Source organism: Schistocerca piceifrons, chromosome 2 (assembly GCF_021461385.2).
Source record: "Schistocerca piceifrons isolate TAMUIC-IGC-003096 chromosome 2, iqSchPice1.1, whole genome shotgun sequence".
NCBI lineage: Eukaryota > Metazoa > Arthropoda > Insecta > Orthoptera > Acrididae > Schistocerca > Schistocerca piceifrons.
In genome coordinates, this window is record NC_060139.1 from 614,035,076 (window position 1) to 614,054,270 (window position 19,195).

Consider the following 19,195-nt stretch of genomic DNA (forward strand, 5'->3'; position numbering starts at 1 on the left):
AAGAATTTCTTGGCCTGTTCCGGTGCACGGATAAGAGGGGACACAGCGCTGGAACTCAGTTTTGTGAAAAAAAAACACACACACACCAGGTGCACGTACGATAGCAGACGTTGTTGTTGTAGCTGTCAGTCTCCATAAAAATCAATTGCATGAATTAAACGTAATGTAGAAGTTTTAACATAAAAGTTTGGAAATTCAGTTCTAATAATTCCGCTAAATATGCACCAGGAATCGAATTCTTGCTTTGTATGGGTTCTGTGTTCTTCATTGTAGTGTAGGGACTTGGTGGAAGTGGTGGTAAATGTAAGTCGAGTAATTTTTGTGAGGCTGTAGAGAGCAGATGTATTTTTTTTTAAAAAATGTACCTTAGTAATATGTGAAATGTTTCAGAATATAAACGTTTAAAATTTGACATATATTACTTCATTTAGTATTCCGAGAATTACCAGATTTTCAAATCCTTTGTTCAGTTAGTTTTCTCTGTACTAGAAGAAAACCCGGGGCAGTTATCATACCTCCAAAGAAGACACTGAAGATGACGTCAAGATACTCACCTAAGTAAACCTCATTTTCATCTGTGGAAATGACCTTCGATCTAACTCACTTCAGAATAACGACTGACATCTAGTCTGAGGACAAGTCATTGAATAGGCAGCACTGAAGAGGGACGTTACATACTGAATCCATCGGGTTTGTCAATGTTCTTATGCTACGTATTTGTCTAACGTCCGGGCATATTAAGTTTTTGTGAAGAGTAGAAAATTTTATATATTTTAAATATTGTTATCATAGAGAGCTTTGTAGTTAAAAAGCTGAAGGCAGATCAATAGAAGTTACCCTTATGTAGCAACTGAATATACTTGTCATATATAATTTCTTTAATTGTAACAGTGGATCAAATTTTATCCGACTACCAGTATAATGTTAACTCTAATTCTCCATTCTTCTGCGTTTAATATGTCCTTGTATTTACTTTAGATAATTTTTCTCCCACTAATAGTGTCGACATATTTAATACGTATTTCATTGTACTAAAAGTATTTCTCTTCTGTTCTACTGTGTGTAGACAATACAATCTTCGGAGCGAAAAGCGCAGTTGATCACTATTCTCCGTCGTGTATTAACACTAAATTTCCCTTCCAGTAGTTGCCACTCCAAAAGTTTATTCTCGAATTTAGTCTAAACAGTGTAATACAGGATTTTTAGCGCGAGTAAAGTGTCTTAGAAGACTATAAAACTTGTTTGTGTTAGTTTAGACGACAGACACATCATTGTCGGTAAATCAACGTGGAAAAAATGTAAGTGAACAGCGCGTTAAATGTAAAGGAAACAGTTTTGTGTATGGCAAGACAACAACTTTATTTACAAAAGAAACAGATCTTCAACACATACTTTTCAAAACAGAACAACATATACTATGAAAAATACAATAAAGATTCGTAAGAAAAAGACTATGTAAAACATAAAGACATACAAAATAGGAAGTATTCGTCTGCAGGACTGCACACGCGAGACAGTGGAAATAATTTAAGGTGGGGCGCCAGGTTGCCTCATATACAACCTTGCCGACTATGTAACTGTAAGGAAAGTAATTGTTTCTTCAACACAAAGACTGGCGGTGTTTCGGTAGTTCTTAAAAATCTTTAAGAAAATTATTTACTGCTGTAATCTGACAACAATATACATGATTTCATAGTGTCCACATTTGAGTAATGACGTCTGAGATTCTAAAACATAGCACGTCTTTCCTAACAAAGTTTGGCTTCCAGAGACCACGAGACAACGTGGACAATGATCTGTGACTCTATGCTGAACAGATACATGGTTAATTCAAATAATCAGCCGCAAAACACATCTGTAGCGTAATGTCTGTGTCGAGAATTCGCTTCGCAATGAAAAGCGCAGCTGATCATGCTCCCCCATCACGACCACTCTCCTCGCTAACGGAACAGTGCTCGAACTGCACTGCCATCACGGAGGAGGCAACGCCTGATCCTAAGTAAGGCGAGGCGTACTCTACCAGCAAACTTTCGGGCGTGTGGTATGGAGACCACCTTCAGTCTAAGGAACTCACAGCAGCCTACCATTTCCATTTATTTCCACTGATACATCACGTCGTTCTTCTTTCTTTCTATGTTAAATTTACATCTCAACCTCCAATCGATATGCTTCAGTTTTGTGAACTGAACCACGCTTGGTAATCGGTTTCAAACTAAGAGTCCGATACAGTGCTCAGTCAGTGCTGCGGAAGATATTGATGCTTGATGTACAGGAAGGCTGTGTAGCCTTGGAGGTCCCGTTCCATGGCCTACTCAATGGCCAGATATGGCACCGGCGCACTACTTGTTGCAGCAGTACGCAAGGAGTTCAGTTCGTGATAATCGAGACGATGCTAGTACACATGCTGGGTATCGGATCGCTAAACTGACGGTTATTTATTATTTTACAGTACGACTGCTGGCACTGATCTGGTGGTTATTTTGCGTGTTAGCTGTGAAAGTATTCTGTGCAAGAGATGTAATACGTTTGTAACACTTACATTCGCACAGAGGAAACCTGCAACCATTCTCCCCGCCTACTCTTTCTGTGAATGGAGCGGGGAGGAAACTTAAATCAAGAAACTATAAAAGCTACGCACTGCTATTCACTTTGAAGTTGGCTGCAGATTGTATATTCGGTTGTAGAACCTAAAAATATTCTATAGTGAGGTTCTGGAAGCCATAGATTACGCAGGGTGAGTCAGAACTCCACTGGCAATTTCGGAGGTTCTTCAGGAAAATTTTCAGAGTATTTTGTTGTCAGATACCCGTCATCTCCGGCGGTTCGTTCAGAGTAATTGCATCTCGCCTGATTTCTTCCCTGATTTACTTTTATATCTATATTGCACTTGAAATGCCTGCACAACAGTGCAAAATTCGATGGAAAGCACTTCGTGTCTGGTTTGGTAACAAACTTTTCCCAGTCACTCATGGTACATGATGTTGGCAACAGGAATGCCAATTTTATACTCTTCACCCACAATCTTGGATTCAGTGCTGTTCGGTTCTGTCTCACACTTGTTTTTCCGCCAGTTTTAGATGTGCGTTAATAGCGATAAACAGAAATATGGATCTATAGGAAGACGAAGTGGTTCATATGCAGCACGTGTGCGAGTTCACTGGCTGAAACGGAGGAACATCACAACGACGCTGTGCTGAGCTGTTCCCGCAGCAACAGCAACCATATCATAAAAAATCTTTCTGTAGGCAAGATCACTTAAATACTTCTTTATTTTCGACAGCTAGTTTCGACAGCCTTCGCTGGAATCTTCAGGTCTTCAAAAATTTTTGTTGACCTGTAGAGAACAGCAAAGTGTGCTGAAACCGATTGTCGAAAATAAAGCAGTATTTATGTTATCTTGGCTACAGAAATTTTTTTTACCAAGTAAAATACATCGCTGCTTCTGACTTCTCCTCATGAGAAAATTCAGTCACATCATAAGACTTGTGCATGTTTTGAGAGCTGATCTGTGTTTCGTGCTGTACGTTTTGGTTGCACACATTATAGTTTTTTTGCGCTGTTCTGTAAGAATTTGAACAGAAACAAAGGCAATTGGGGTAAGAAATTAATTAAATCATAATTATGTTATCGCTCTGTAATGAGACGCCCGAGACCTCGGGTTCTATATAGCAAAACACTCAGAAAATTTCCCTGAAGAGCTTGCGAAATTTCATCGCTGAAGCTCGGGTACACATTGTATATGTATATGCAGAACCAGAATATCCTGTACTAAGGATCTGAGGCCATAGATTATAGATCAGATGAACATGAAAATACTTTGTAACGATGTTCTGAGAACCATAGACTGCATATGTGGAAATAATCGGGCACTATCCCTCAGTAACCTCCGAAAAGCTGGTAGAATACACCTCCAGGCTACTTGCGGCGGTAACGGCTGTCTGTAGCGAAGGTACACCTTCGAGCTACCGAGCCTAAGTGTACCCATCATCGTCACGCGCTGCGAATTCCCTTCTCGATGTCGTCGCAGCCGCTCAGTGCCCGCTGCTGGCGGCAGACGACGGCCTGTCGCGGTCGTCTTCCGCAACGGAGGCGGCGGTGGCGGCGGCGGGCGGTCCCCCGGAGGCGGAAGAGGCCGCGGCGGCGGCAGCAGCGGCGGCGGCGGCGCCCCAGCACCACGAGGCTCCCAGGCTCCCCCGGGCCAGGTCCGGGAGAACCGGGAGCGGTCTTCATATGACGTGCTGCGGAGCGGGGGTGAGCTGCGGCGGCCCGTACAGGTCCTCGGGCGGCGGCTTCACCAGCAGACACGCCACCGGCCGCTTGATGGCGTTCGCGCCTTCCAGCGTGGAGGCGGGAGGCGGCGGCGGCGGTGGGCTGGGCGCGGCCGTCGGGGGAGGGGGGCAGCCGCACGGCACCCAGGAGGCGGCCGCCGCTGCCGCAACGGCCGACGCGTGCGAATACATCTGGCTGGAGTACAGCGCCTGCACACACGTGAGCCGCACCACACCCGTCGTTAGTGGTGTATTCATTTATGTACCGGGTGATCAAATAGTCAGTATGAATTTGAAAACTTAATAAACCACGGAATAATGTAGATAGAGAGGTAAAAATTGACACACATACTTGGAATGGCATGGGGTTTTATTAGAAAAAAAAATCACAAAATGTCCGACAGATGGCGCTGGACAGCAAAACTGCTACCGTGACGGGTGAGAGGTACGCCGATATGTTACAGAATCGAATCATCCCCAGCCTGGCTGATAAACACCTGCTGGAACGTACGATGTTAATGCAGGATGACGCTCTACCCCATATTGCTAGACGTGTGAAAGATCTCTTGCGCGTGTCGTTTGGTGATGATCGTGTGCTCAGCTGCGACTTTCGTCATCCTTGGCCTCCCAGGTCCCCAGACCTCAGTCCGTGCGATTATTGGCTTTGGGATTACCTGGAGTCGCAAGTGTATCGTGATCGACCGACATCTCTAGGAATGCTGAAAGACAACATCCGACGCCAATGCCTCACCAAAACTCCGTACATGCTTTACAGTGGTGTTCACAACATTATTCCTCGACTACAGCTATTGTTGAGGAATGATGGTTGACTGGTGGACATATTGAGCATTTCCTGTAAAGAACATCATCTTTGCTTTGTCTTACTTTGTTATGCTAATTATTGCTATTCTGATCAGATGAAGCGCCATCTGTCGGACATTTTTTGAACTTTTGTATTTTTTTGGTTCTAATAAAGCCCCATGTCATCCCAAGCGTGTGTGTCAATTTGTACCTCTGTATCTACATTATTCAGTGATTTATTCAGTTTTCAAGTTTATACTGACTTTTTGATCACCTGGTATGTTCTGGTCTTCTCTTATGTTTCACACCTACGTTATATTTGTACGTTGCTGAAGTAATGGTAGTATTTTCAATATGACAAGTAATAATAAAAATTAATAGAATTATAAATTATTTGAATGTGTATCAAGACAGTGTGGTTACAGTATTTACTAAGAACAAATAACATTAATAGTTACAGTACTACTACTGCGGCCGCAAATAACAATATTAATAATAGTGCCGGCCGCTGTGGACGAGCGGTTCTAGGCACTTCAGTCCGGAACCGCGCTGCTGCTAGGGTCGCAGGTTCGAATCCTGCCTGGGGCATGGATGTGTGTGATGTCCTTAGGTTAGTTAGGTTTAAGTAGTTGTAAGTTCTAGGGGACTGATGACCTCAGATGTTAAGTCCCATAGTGCTCAGAGCCATTTGAACCATTTGAAGCAGGCGATATATTTGTTAATCTGTTTCTCCTGCTCAGAAGCTTAAAATTGTTGACTATAGTCTCTCTCCTTGTGGACACTTATTGTATGTAACATTTAATACAACATTTTAAGCGCTGTATGCATTCAACTATCCAAAGGTCAGAAATCTTGGCATTCGTATGGCTCTGCATTCAGCTAGGGTGACAATCAGATCTGATTATTTAAGTGTTTTTAAAGTTTGCTTTTAAATTTTTATTTGTATTTATAAATGATTGCTAATTTATACTGTGCTAGGTCAAGTACTCTCACCTTGGATTATACTTAATGTTTTATTCCGTTTGCATTAGCACGGAAGCAGGCCCTGTTATTAATTACGATATGGTTAATTTGTGTTCATGTGTAAGCACTTATTGCTTCTCAGATTTCGCTTTGAATTTGTGATCAGCTATAAGTCAGTGTGTCAGGATGGCACAAAGTGTTGAATGCTGTGATAAATTGTCTAGTGGGTTCTTGTTTGTTACATCTGATCTTCGTATGCTATCTTTAACCTTGTTACTTCAGTGTACTGATCTGTGGTATGTATGCCAGGTAGCCGCCTCCCGATTACACTAGTCCTAGTCCGGGCTGGTGGTTGCGTACCGCGTGACCAGCTTTCTCTGTGTATTTCCTTTCCTGTTTGGTTTCTCGCGACCGGCCGAACGGAATTAGATTACGACGCGAACGAGCTGTGCCCGCGCTAAAGGTTCCGTGGTCCTGTGTTCGGTCGCTGAACCTGGGACTAAATGGTTCAAATGGCTCTGAGCACTATGGGATTTAACTGCTGAGGTCATAAGCCCCTAGAACTTAGAACTACTTAAACCTAACTAACCTAAGGACATCACATACATCCGTGCCCGAGGCAGGATTCGAACCTGCGACCGTAGCCGTCGCGCGGTTCCAGACTGAAGCGCCTAGAACCGCTCGGCCACACTGGCCGGCACCTGGGACTAAGCCACGCCATATCATCCGGCAGTTTCGGGCCGCAAGTTAAGTTACTTACCCAATCCTTTTCAGATATTTGGCATCACCCACTAGGGTGTGGCGCTAAGTTGCATATTCGCTGCAGCAACCCCCTCAAACGGAAATTTATAGTTCCCTCAGCATCGCTTGATTTAATTCGACAACATTCCATTACCCTGGTTTCGCATTTGTTGATGTTCATCTTATGTCCTCCTTTCAAGACACTGTCCATTTAGCTGCTCTCCCAAATCCTTTGCTGTCTCTGACAGAATCACAATGTCATCAGCGTACCTCAAAGTTTTTAGTTCTTCTCCCTAAACTTTAATTCCTTCCCCAATTTTTTTTTTTTTGGTTCCCTCTACTGCTTGCTCGATGTGCAGACTGAAAAACGTCGGTTATAGGCTACAACACTCACACTTTTTTCTCAACCACTGCTCGCCTTTCATACTCTTAACTCATATAACTGCCGCCTGATTTCTGTAGAAGTTGTAAACAACCCTCCCCGTATTTTACTCTTGCTACCTGCTACCTACCCTGCTACTTACGAAATGAGTTTATATGTGGACAAAACTAATATTTCCTGAGAAAGCGGATTCTGGGGAAGAGAAATTTAGGTGTACTACATCATCGAAGAGCTTTGTGAGACGGGGAAATGAGAAAGAGCTGGATGGAAAAAAGATATTTAGTTGTAGTGGGGTGACTAGTGCGTACAGAAACACAAGAGACATTATTGTTGCTTTAATAGTTTTGTCATTAACCTTCTTTTAATCTGGAGCTGTTATTCAGTTCTCAGTACTTCAGATAACTTTCTGCACAGTTATCACAATGTCTTCTTCCCTGTCTATCAATTTCCAAATGAAAGCAAGTGAGGCAGCTTAGTCGTGAGACGTGGGACTCATATTCAGAAGGAAAGCTGTCCAAAACCCCATAGAACCATCCACATTTTTATTTTCAGTGATTTCTTTTAATCAGTTTATTTGTATGGCGGGATGGTCCCTTCGAAAGGGTGCGGCCAATTCCCTTCCCCACCATTCGCCATTTGCTCCGCCTGTAAAGATAGAAATCTGCGAAGGACAGTACTTCTACTTATGGCATGTATCGGTTAGAAAAATGCATCGATGTTGACTGATATCAGCCGAAATCGATATGCAACAAGATAAATAAATTATGTTCCCGCCACTGCTTGCTACATTCTTTATAATTTTATAATTAAATGATCATGTCGTCGAGAGTTACGACTGCAGTGCACAGACTGAGTGCGAAGTAGTTGGTATGATTATTTTTCCGGATGGTTTATGTGGAAAGGAACTGTAGACGAGGGGTATACTCTTGGTCGTGTTTTGACTTAAGTACACAAGACTTCGACCCAATAGACCTGTGTGAGGTTGTTAAGGTAAAGGTTGTTAAGATAATAAGAGGGAGTGCTGAAAAGTAATGAATCCTAATTATTTATGTAAAAACGCTCAAAGCTTTTTAAATAAAGCAAAGGTTGTTAACGTCTTTGATCTTCTTGTTTACATATTTGCAACCCTCTGCCGCTAGAGCGCTCCGAATTACAGCGCGCAACATGGCGGTGTGTGCCGTAACTACTGCATGTCTGTGCGTGAGAAACACCGTGCTTTAGTCGAGTTCGTCCACATGTGGTGCACCCTTCCTTCAGCATGACAATACTAGACCACACGAGCGCTGTGTCTTCTGCAACAACCCGACGCCGTGGGTTCACTATTGTTGGTCCTCCATACAGTCTCGACTTGGCCCCACTCGATTTTCATCTGTTTCCAGACCTTAAAGTACATTGTCGAGAACTTCACTTTGAAAGTGATGAAGCGGTGGAAGCAGAAGTGAGGTTCTGGCTCCGTCAACAATGTTAGACATTCTACAGCGACGGTATCAACAAGCTGGTCTCTCGTGGGCGAAATGTGTTCGTTGGCTGGGTGACTAGAGGAAGATGCAAATGGCTCTGAGCACTATGGCACTTAATTTCTGAGGTCATCAGTTCCCTAGAACTTAGAACTACTTAAACCTAACTAAGCTAAGGACATCACACACATCCATGCCCAAAACAGGATTCGAACTTGCGACCGTAGCGGTCGCGCGGTTCCAGACTGTAGCGCCTAGAACCGCTCGGCCACCCCGGCCGGCGGCTATGGTAAGAAATAAATAAGTGTACATGAAGGATAAAGATGTAGATTTTTAATAATATCTGATTTTATTTATAAATAGTTTTTCTGCTACCAATCACAATATTCCTTTAATATATATTTTACACGACGCGTTTCGAGAAACGATCCCCATTTTCAAGTGCGGTTTTCTCTATGTACTGTTCCTTTTCTCTCGTAATATTTTTTATGTGTGAAGTTCTGAAAAGGCACATGAAAAAATTACTAAAAAATGGAATAGTATACACAGAAAAAGGCACAATCGCAGACTATCGTAAATAATTTCTAATGAATCAAACCAGGTTAATAATGTTTTTGTGTTCAAAAGGATTTAAAAGTTTTCACATAAAAATATCATAGGCATTACTTTTCAGCACACCCTCGTAGATAGCTGAAGAGCTACACTGTAGCTGCTACGGGCTGTGAAGAACGGATGTTTGCGGATTTTAGTAAACTGATCACAGTGTGTTGTTTATATAGAGCGTTAACTGCCTACAGTTCAGAGACAGAGTCTTGAACTCTTCATCGTTATTCACGGAGTTTTGTCCTAAAAGATTCGAAGGTATTTCGACCAATGTAAGTACGTGCTAAGTGGAGACTGTAGGTGACGTGTGGTTTCTAGTCCAATGGTCGGACCTATGAGACATGAGACCTCTCGTTTAGAACGTCGATTCTTGGGCTAAATTAGTTAACGAACATAGTGGTGGAAGTGGAAAACTTGCAAACGTTCAATTAATGTTTTGTTGCTTTATTATTACGCCGTTTAATCAGTTCCAGTGCTACACTTGTCATCTAGATGTCATTAGAGAGGACCGTGTGTGTGAGAAACGAACCATTCAGTACCAGCCTCATACCTCGTATGTACACGAGTGACAGTTATTTACTTATTGTGATATAAAAGTCTAAGGTTTCAGTAGTCGTTCTGTATTGAGCAAAGGAATTCAGCACGGAAATGCTGACTCACATGAAATCAATTATCTGGGGAGTTCTACAGAAAAGAAATATGTAAGCCTGCAAAGGGTTCTTCCTGCCCAGGAATGATTATATCGACATTTTTCTGTTGTTAACTAACTACACTTTGAGCTTCCAGAATGAAAAATGGATGAAGCGGATGATACGTCAACCATCAGATGAAATATTTCTCTTCGCGGAAGGCTGGACAGTCAACACATTTCAGAGTAAAACGTTCATTGAGGAGAGTAATGTGAACTTTAACTAACCTCCATGAGTCGGTGATAATATGCGCGACTGAGATTCTAGCCTCGGTCTTTGTAATATGTTGGCAATGATCTTCCGACCTAGCTATCCGATTGCCAAGTAGGAAAGCATCTGAAACGGAACGACACACTCTTTGGGACTAAAACCTTCTTGGTAACAAGAACTAAGCGCTTCAAAATGGTGAAACAGTCATAACGGAAGTAGAAGTAGCAACGGATTTACCTTGAGGACGTGTGATATGCACACTACTAGTAAACCAGAGTCAGATAGCATTGTTGGTTGAAAAGTTGTCGAGGAATGGCTTAACAACTCCACTGGAACGGTTTTCATTTTGACACACGTTGACACTTTCTCTTCGCGATACGTGAAGCATGGCTTCTATGAAGGCTGTAACTAAATTCCCTTTACGGACTTTGAGGGCAGGTTCCTTACACAAAAATAATAAAAAAAAAGTGCAGGAATCATGAGCTGTAAAATGTATACCTTAAGAGCTATGAGTACTTGTTCATCTTCCATACTGTGAAACGTCTCTTCCACTGCAAGTTCTTTGCTTTCCATATTCTGTGAGGAAGTAGTACAGACCAAAAATAGAATAAATGCCCCGCAAATGCGGGCTCTTAAGTGCATACTTTAAGAGCTTATGAGCAGTTACTCAATAGAAGAGATGTGTTTCACGGAAGTGAAGATGGAGACGCGCTCGTAGCTCTTAAGGTATGCATTTTGGAACCCGTGTTTACAAGACATTTTTTTTCTTATTTTGCTGTGAGGAACCTGTCCTTAAAGTCCGTAAAGAGAATTTTGCTATTGTAAGTAGGCTGTTTAGGTTTTTATGTTGGTAGCGCCACGTAGCGCTCTATATGAAAATCACTGACTGTGTTGTGTGAAGGCTGTGGTTGGTTTGCATTGTTGTAGTATATGCTATTGTAGTGTTGGGCAGTTGGCTGTTAACAGCGCGTAGCGTTGCGTATTTGGAGGTGATCCGCCAGCAGTGGTGGATGTGGGGAGAGAGATGGCGGAATTTTGAGAGCGGACGATCTGGACGTGTGTCCATCAGAAAGAGTAAATTTGTAATATTGGATATCATGGATTGATATATATATTATGACTTTTGAACACTATTAAGGTAAATACATTGTTTGTTCTCCATCAAAATCTTTCATTTGCTAACTATGCTTTTCAGTAGTTAGTGCCTTCAGTAGTTTGAATCTTTTATTTAGCTGGCAGTAGTGGCGCTCGCTGTATTGCAGTAGTTCGAGTAACGAAGATTTTTGTGAGGTAAGTGATTTGTGAAACGTATAGGTTAATGTTAGTCAAAGCCATTCTCTTGTAGGGATTATTGAAAGTCAGATTGCGTTGCGCTAAAGATATTGGCTGTCAGTTTAGTGTTGATCAGAATAGGTAAAGAGCGCAATGTCTGAGTACGTTCAGTTCTGCTCAGCTGTTTGAAAATCAAATAATGTAAGAGGTTTATCAGCACAGTAATTCATTAATTTTTCTAAGGGGACGTTTCACTACATACTGCATAACTGTTTAGTGTGTGTATGCTGACCGCGTATAAAGCCTAATGTCAATCTCATGCTGTTGGTGACGATAAGAGAAAACGACAAGGGTGAAATCCGATTCCAGAGCATAATCTATTACTCCCGAACAGAGCCATGGCTCCATCATTCAGTACATGCGTCATTATGTCATTCTTAGTACGCTGCGTCCGTGAATGGAACTGGCCGAAACCTTTATACATGCTGCCACCTACTTTAGAACTGGAAAACATAAGCGTGGACGACAATAATGTGACTGCAAGAAGGGGTCTCATTTTATCTGTTTCTGATACGGTCTTTCTTACGTATTTTGGATGTATTTCTGACTGATAACGATGACTTAAAATTGCTATTTTCGGGGTAGTAAAAGGATTCTCTCTCTCTCTCTCTCTCTCTCTCTCTCTCTTTCTCTCTCTCTCTCTCTCTCTCTCTCTCTCTCTCTCTCTCTCTGTGTGTGTGTGTGTGTGTGTGTGTGTGTGTGTGTGTGTGTGTGTGTGACAGAGAAGGAGAGAGAGAGAGAGAGAGAGAGAAGGAGAGAGGCCTGCTTCTTGGGCAGGACAGATTAGTAATCAAGGAATGTAGGCTGGACGAAGGCCACTCACTCAGCTTCGAAATACTAGGGTAGTACTGAAAGCAAATGGTTTTTCAGACAGTATTCAGACATATGAGGACTATTTTGATTATGATTTAGAAATAATAAAGTTACTTAATCAATTTTTAGATGTGAAGTCCCCTGCAGAAATATTGAGCCATGCTGCCCCTATAGCCGTCCATAATTGCGAGAGTGTTGCCAGTGCAGAATTCTGTGCACGAACTGACCTCTTGGTTCTGTCTCAGGTCGGACGATCTGTGTGCCAAATCTTTCGCTCGAACTGTCCAGAATGTTCTTCAAACCTTTCGCGAACGGTTGTGACTCGGTGACATGACCTATTGTCACCTACAGAAATTCCATCGTTGTTTGGGAAGACAGAGTGCATGAATGGCTACAAACAGTCTTCAAGTAGCCACCCTCGAACCCTACTATCAGCTCTTACCAACTGAAATCTGGACTCATCAGACCAGGTCACGGTTTTTAAGTTGTCTAGAGTCCAACCGATGCGGACACTGGCCGAGGAGAGGCACTGAAGGCAATGTCGTGCTACTAGCATAGGCACTCGCGTCGGTCGTCTGCTGCCATAGCCCATTATCGCCAAATTTCGCGCAATGTCCTAACGGATACGTTCGTCGTACGTCCCACATTTGTTTCTGCGGTTAGTTGACCCAGTGCTGCTTTTCTGTTAGCACTGACAGCTCTACGTAAACGCCATTGCTCTCAGTCGTTAAGTGAAGACCTTCGGCCACTGCGTTATTTGTGGTGGAAGGTAACGCCCGACACGTGGTATTGTCGGCACACTCTTGATATTGTTCACTACTGGCCATTAAAATTGATACACCAAGAAGAAATGCAGATGATAAACGGGTATTCATTGGACAAATATATTATACTAGAACCGACATGTGATTACATTTTCACGCAATTTGGGTGCATAGATCCTGAGAAATCAGTAACCAGAACAACCACCTCAGGCCGTAATAAGGGCCTACATACGCCTTGGCATTGAGTCAAACAGAGCTTGGATGGCGTGTACAGGTACAGCTGCCCATACAGCTTCAACACGATACCACAGTTCATTACGAGTAGTAACTGGCGTATTGTGACGAGCCAGTTACTCGGCTACCATTGACCAGACGTTTTTAATTGGTGAGAGATCTGGAGAATGTGCTGGTCAGGGCAGCAGACGAACATTTTCTGTATCCAGAAAGGCCCGTACAAGACCTGCAACATGCGGTAGTGCATTATCCTGCTGAAATGTAGGGTATCGGAGGGATCGAATGAAGGGTAGAGCCACGGCTCGTAACACATCTGAAATGTAACGTCCACTGTTCAAAGCGCCGTCATGGCACCCCATACCATCAGGCCGGGTGATACGCCAGTATGGCGATGACGAATACACGCTTCCAATGTGCGTTCCCCGCGATGTCACCAAATATGGATGCGGCCATCATGATGTTGTAAACAGAACCTGGATTCATCCGAAAAATGACGTTTTCCAGTCGTGCACTCAGGTTCGTCGTTGGGTACACCATCGCAGGCGCTCCGGTCCGTGATTCAGCGTCAAGGGTAACCGCAGCCATGGTCTCCGAATTGATAGTCCATGCTGCTGCAAACGTCGTTGAGCTGTTCGTGCAGATGGTTGTTGTCTTGCAAACGTCCCCATCTCGTGACTGCACGATCCGTTACAGCCATGCGGATAAGATGACTGTCAACTCGACTGCTAGTTATACGAAGCCGTTGGAATCCAGCACGGCGTTCCGTATTACCCTCCTGAACCCACCGATTCCATATTCCGCTAACAGTCATTGGATCTCGACCAACGCTAGCAGCAATGTCGCGATACGATAAACCGCAATCACGATAGGCTACAATCCGACCTTTATGGAAGTCTGAAACGTGACGGTACGCATTTCTCCTCCTTACACGAGACATCACAACAACGTTTTCACCAGGCAACGCCGGTCAACTGCTGTTTGTGTATGAGAAATCGGTTGGAAACTTTCCTCATGTCAGCACGTTGTAGGTGTCGCCACTGGTGCCAACCTTGTATGAATGCTCTGAAATGCTAATCATTTGCATATCACAGCATTTTCTTCCTGTCGGTTTAATTTCGCGTCTGTAGCACGTCATCTTCGTGGTGTAGCAATTTTAATGGCCAATAGTGTAAATCTAGTCTGTACCCGTGGTCTAGGGGTAGCGTCTTTGATTCATAATCAAAACGTCTTCGGTCCCGGGTTCGATCCCCGCCACTGCCTAAATCTTGGTAAATAATCAGCATTGGCGGCCGAAGACTTCCGGCATAAGAAGTCAGCCTCATTCTGCCAACGGCCTTGTCAAAGAGGGCGGAGGAGCGGATAGAGTTTCAGGGCACTCTCTTGTCCTAGGGGTGGGAAATTGCCCCTAAAGGCGGAAGAATCAGCAATGATCAACGACATGAGGATGCAGAAGGCAATGGAAACCACTGCATTAATGACACGTAACGTGTATCCACAGGACATGTGGCCTGTATTTGAAGAAGTGTCATGATGATCTCCCCATTGGCAAAAGATTCCGGAATAGTCCACCATTCGGATCTCCGGGAGGGGACTGCCAAGGGTGAGGTTACCATGCGGAAAAGATTGAATAATCAACGAAAGGATAACGTTCTACGAGTCGGGGCGTGGAATGTCAGAAGCTTGAACGTGGTAGGGAAACTAGAAAATCTGAAAAGGGAAATGCAAAGGTTCAATCTAGATATAGTAGGGGTCAGTGAAGTGAAGTGGAAGGAAGATAAGGATTTCTGGTCAGATGAGTATCGGGTAATATCAACAGCAGCAGAAAATGGTATAACAGGTGTAGGATTCGTTATGAATAGGAAGGTAGGGCAGAGGGTGTGTTACTGTGAACAGTTCAGTGACCGGGTTGCTCTAATGAGAATCGACAGCAGACCAACACCGACAACGATAGTTCAGGTATACATGTCGACGTCGCAAGCTGAAGATGAACAGATAGAGAAAGTGTATGAGGATATTGAAAGGGTAATGCAGTATGTAAAGGGGGACGAAAATCTAATAGGCATGGGCGACTGGAATGCGGTTGTAGGGGAAGGAGTAGAAGAAAAGGTTACAGGAGAATATGGACTTGGGACAAGGAATGAAAGAGGAGAAAGACTAATTGAGTTCTGTAACAAGTTTCAGCTAGTAATGGCGAATAACCTGTTCAAGAATCACAAGAGGAGGAGGTATACTTGGAAAAGGCCGGGAGGTACGGGAAGATTTCAATTAGATTACATCATGGTCAGACAGAGATTCCAAAATGAGATACTGGATTGTAAGGCGTACCCAGGAGCAGATATAGACTCAGATCACAATATAGTAGTGATAAAGAGTAGGCTGAAGTTCAAGGCATTAGTCAGGAAGAATCAACACGCAAAGAAGTGGGATACGGCAGTACTAAGGAATGACGAGATACGTTTGAAGTTCTCTAACGCTATAGATACAGCAATAAGGAATAGCGCAGTAGGCAGTACAGTTGAAGAGGAATGGACATCTCTAAAAAGGGCCATCACAGAAGTTGGGAAGGAAAACATAGGTAGAAGGTTGCTGCGAAGAAACCATGGGTAACAGAAGAAATACTTCAGTTGATTGATGAAAGGAGGAAGTACAAACATGTTCCGGGAAAATCAGGAATACAGAAATACAAGTCGCTGAGGAATAAAATAAATAGAAAGTGCAGGGAAGCTAAGACGAAATGGCTGCAGGAAAAATGTGAAGACATCGAAAAAGATATGATTGTCATAAAGCCAGACTCAGCATACAGGAAAGTCAAAACAACCTTTGGTAACATTAAAAGCAACGGTGGTAACATTAAGAGTGCAACGGGAATTCCACTGTTAAATGCAGAGGAGAGAGCAGATAGGTGGAAAGAATACATTGAAAGCCTCAATGAGGGTGAAGATTTGTCTGATGTGAGTGACACGAGTCGATTTAGAAGAGATAGGGGATCCAGTATTAGAATCGGAATTTAAAAGAGCTTTGGAGGACTTACGGTCAAATAAGGCAGAAGGGATACACAACATTCCATCAGAATTACTAAAATCATTGGGGGAAGTGGCAACAAAACGACTATTCACGTTAGTGTGTAGAATATATGAGTGTGGCGACATACCATCTGACTTTCGGAAAAGCATCATCCACACAATTCCGAAGACGGCAAGAGCTGACAAGTGCGAGAATTATCGCACAATCAGCTTAACAGATACATCGAAGCGGCTTTTTTTTTTTTTTTATGCTCGTCAGTCTACTGACTGGTTTGATGCGGCCCGCCACGAATTCCTTTCCTGTGCTAACCTCTTCATCACAGAGTAGCACTTGCAACCTACGTCCTCAATTATTTGCTTGACATATTCCAATCTCTGTCTTCCTCTACAGTTTTTGCCCTCTACAGCTCCCTTTAGTACCATGGAAGTCATTCCCTCATGTCTTAGAAGATGTCCTATCATCCTGTCCCTTCTCCTTATCAGTGTTTTCCACATATTCCTTTCCTCTCCGATTCTGCATAGAACCTCCTCATTCCCTACCTTATCAGTCCACCTAATTTTCAACATTCGTCTATAGCACCACATCTCAAATGCTTCGATTCTCTTCTGTTCCGGTTTTTCCACAGTCCATGTTTCACTACCATACAATGCAGTACTCCAGACGTACATCCTCAGAAATTTCTTCCTCAAATTAAGGCCGGCATTTGATATTAGTAGACTTTCTCGCTGTTCTCATTTCTACTACTTCTCATTACCTTCGTCTTTCCCCGATTTACTCTCAAAGCATACTGTGTACTCATTAGACTGTTCATTCCGTTCAGCAGATCATTTAATTCTTCTTCACTTTCACTCAGGATAGCAATGTCATCAGCGAATCGTATCATTGATATCCTTTCACCTTGTATTTTAATTCCACTCCTGAACCTTTCTTTTATTTCCATCATTGCTTCCTCGATGTACAGATTGAAGATTCTTAATACGAGCTCTTCGTTCTTGATCGTCCACTCTTATTATTCCCTCTTGGTTGTTGTACATATTGTATATGACCCGTCTCTCCCTATAGCTTACCCCAACTTTTTTCAGAATCTCGAACAGCTTGCACCATTTTGTATTGTCGAACGCTTTTTCCAGGTCGACAAATCCTATGAAAGTGTCTTGATTTTTCTTTAGCCGTGCTTCCATTACTAGCCGTAACGTCAGAATTGCCTCTCTCGTCCCTTTACTTTTCCTAAAGCCAAACTGATCGTCACCTAGCGCATTCTCAATTTTCTTTTCCATTCTTCTGTATATTATTCTTGTAAGCAGCTTCGATGCATGAGCTGTTAAGCTGCTTACAAGAACAATATACAGAAGAATGGAAAAGAAATACGTCAACCAAATAATTGAGGACGTAGGCTGCAAGTGCTACTCTGAGATGGAGAGGTTAGCACAGGAAAGGAATTCGTGGCGGGCCGCATCAGACCAGTCAGTAGACTGATGACCAAAAAAAAAAAAAAAAAAAGTGTAGATCCAGGTATTTTGAATTTAATGATTTCCGAAATGGAATGTGGCCCCGACTATAATTCCGCGTTCGAAGTCTATTAATTCCCGTCGTGCGGCCATAACACTTTGGAAACGTGTTCACATGTCTCACCAAAGTAAAATTGACTGCTCCAGCAATGCAGTGTCCTTTTATACCTTGTGTTCGCGATACTACTGTCATCCGTGTACGTGCATATCGCTATCCAATGACTTTCAGTGTGTGGTACAAGATAGGCGGACTGCAAGAGTCACCTGCATGGCGAGGTCGAAGGCGCTCTTGCCGTCGTCGATGATCTTGTGCGCTGGCGCGGGCAGCGGGTAGAGCGGGTAGGGGAAGGCGGGCAGCAGCGAGCGCGCCAGGTGGTCGGCGGCCGCAGAGCCGGGCGACAGCGGCAGCGGCAGCGGCAGCGACGCGTGCTGCCCAGCCTGCGACGCCAGCGGGGGCCCCGCCAGCAGCGAGAAGCCGAACTTGGGCTCCTTCTTCAGCAGCGACTTGGGCTTGCGCCGCGGCCGGTACTTGTAGTCCGGGTGTTCCTTCATGTGCAGCGCCCTGCAACACCGCACCGGTTTCGTCTCACACAGCGGCGAAATCATCGTTCACATGCATCGATGGCCATTGAAACTGCGTAACCAGGAAGCATATACACTGACGGGAAACTATCCAAACACCAAAAAATAATTAAATCAGAGTAATGAAATATCGGGAATGCATTTCTCTAGGTAACATACCACGTGCAGAAGTATGAAACCGGAATTTGGTTGCAAAACGAGGATAATGGAATGTAGTCGAATTAAGTCGGGTGATGCTGAGGGAATTAGATTAGGAAAAGAGACGCTTAAAGTAGTAAGGGAGTTTTCCTATCTGGGGAGCAAAATAACTCATGATGGTCGAAGTAGGGAGGATATAAAATGTAGACTGGCAATGACAAGGAAAGCGTTTCTGAAGAAGAGAAATTTGTTAACATCGAGTATAGATTTAAGTGTCAGGAGTCGTTTCTGAAAGTATTTGTATGGAGTGTAGCCATGTATGGAAGTGAAACAGGGACGATAAATAGTTTGGACAAGAAGAGAATAGAAGCTTTCGAAATGTGGTGCTACAGAAGAATGCTGAAGATTAGATGGGTAGATCACATAAATAATGAGGAGGTATTGAATAGAATTGGGGAGAAGAGGAGTTTGTGGCACAACTTGACGAGAAGAAGGGATCGGTTGGTGGGACATGTTCTGAGGCATCAAGGGATCACAAATTTAGCATTGGAGGGCAGCGTGGAGGATAAAAATCGTAGAGGGAGACCAAGAAATGAATGAGTACACTAAGCAGATTCAGAAGGATGTAGGTTGCAGTAAGTACTGGGAGATGAAGAAGCTTCCACAGGATAGAGTAGCATGGAGAG

The 19,195-nt window shown here is 43.4% G+C and overlaps 1 protein-coding gene across 1 annotated transcript in view; it reads right to left on the minus strand.

The window, feature by feature from the left end:
- Positions 1 to 4,226: 4,226 nt before the first annotated feature.
- The window catches only part of LOC124775663 (transcription factor Sox-3-like), a 62,828-nt gene continuing 47,859 nt past the window's right edge, over positions 4,227 to 19,195 (minus strand). Inside the window, exons 4-5 of the mRNA XM_047250490.1 lie at positions 18,054 to 18,351; positions 4,227 to 4,478 (exon numbers count right to left, since the gene is read on the minus strand). Coding sequence (XP_047106446.1) covers positions 4,227 to 4,478; positions 18,054 to 18,351 — 550 coding nt within the window. The remainder of the gene's footprint in view (positions 4,479 to 18,053; positions 18,352 to 19,195) is intronic.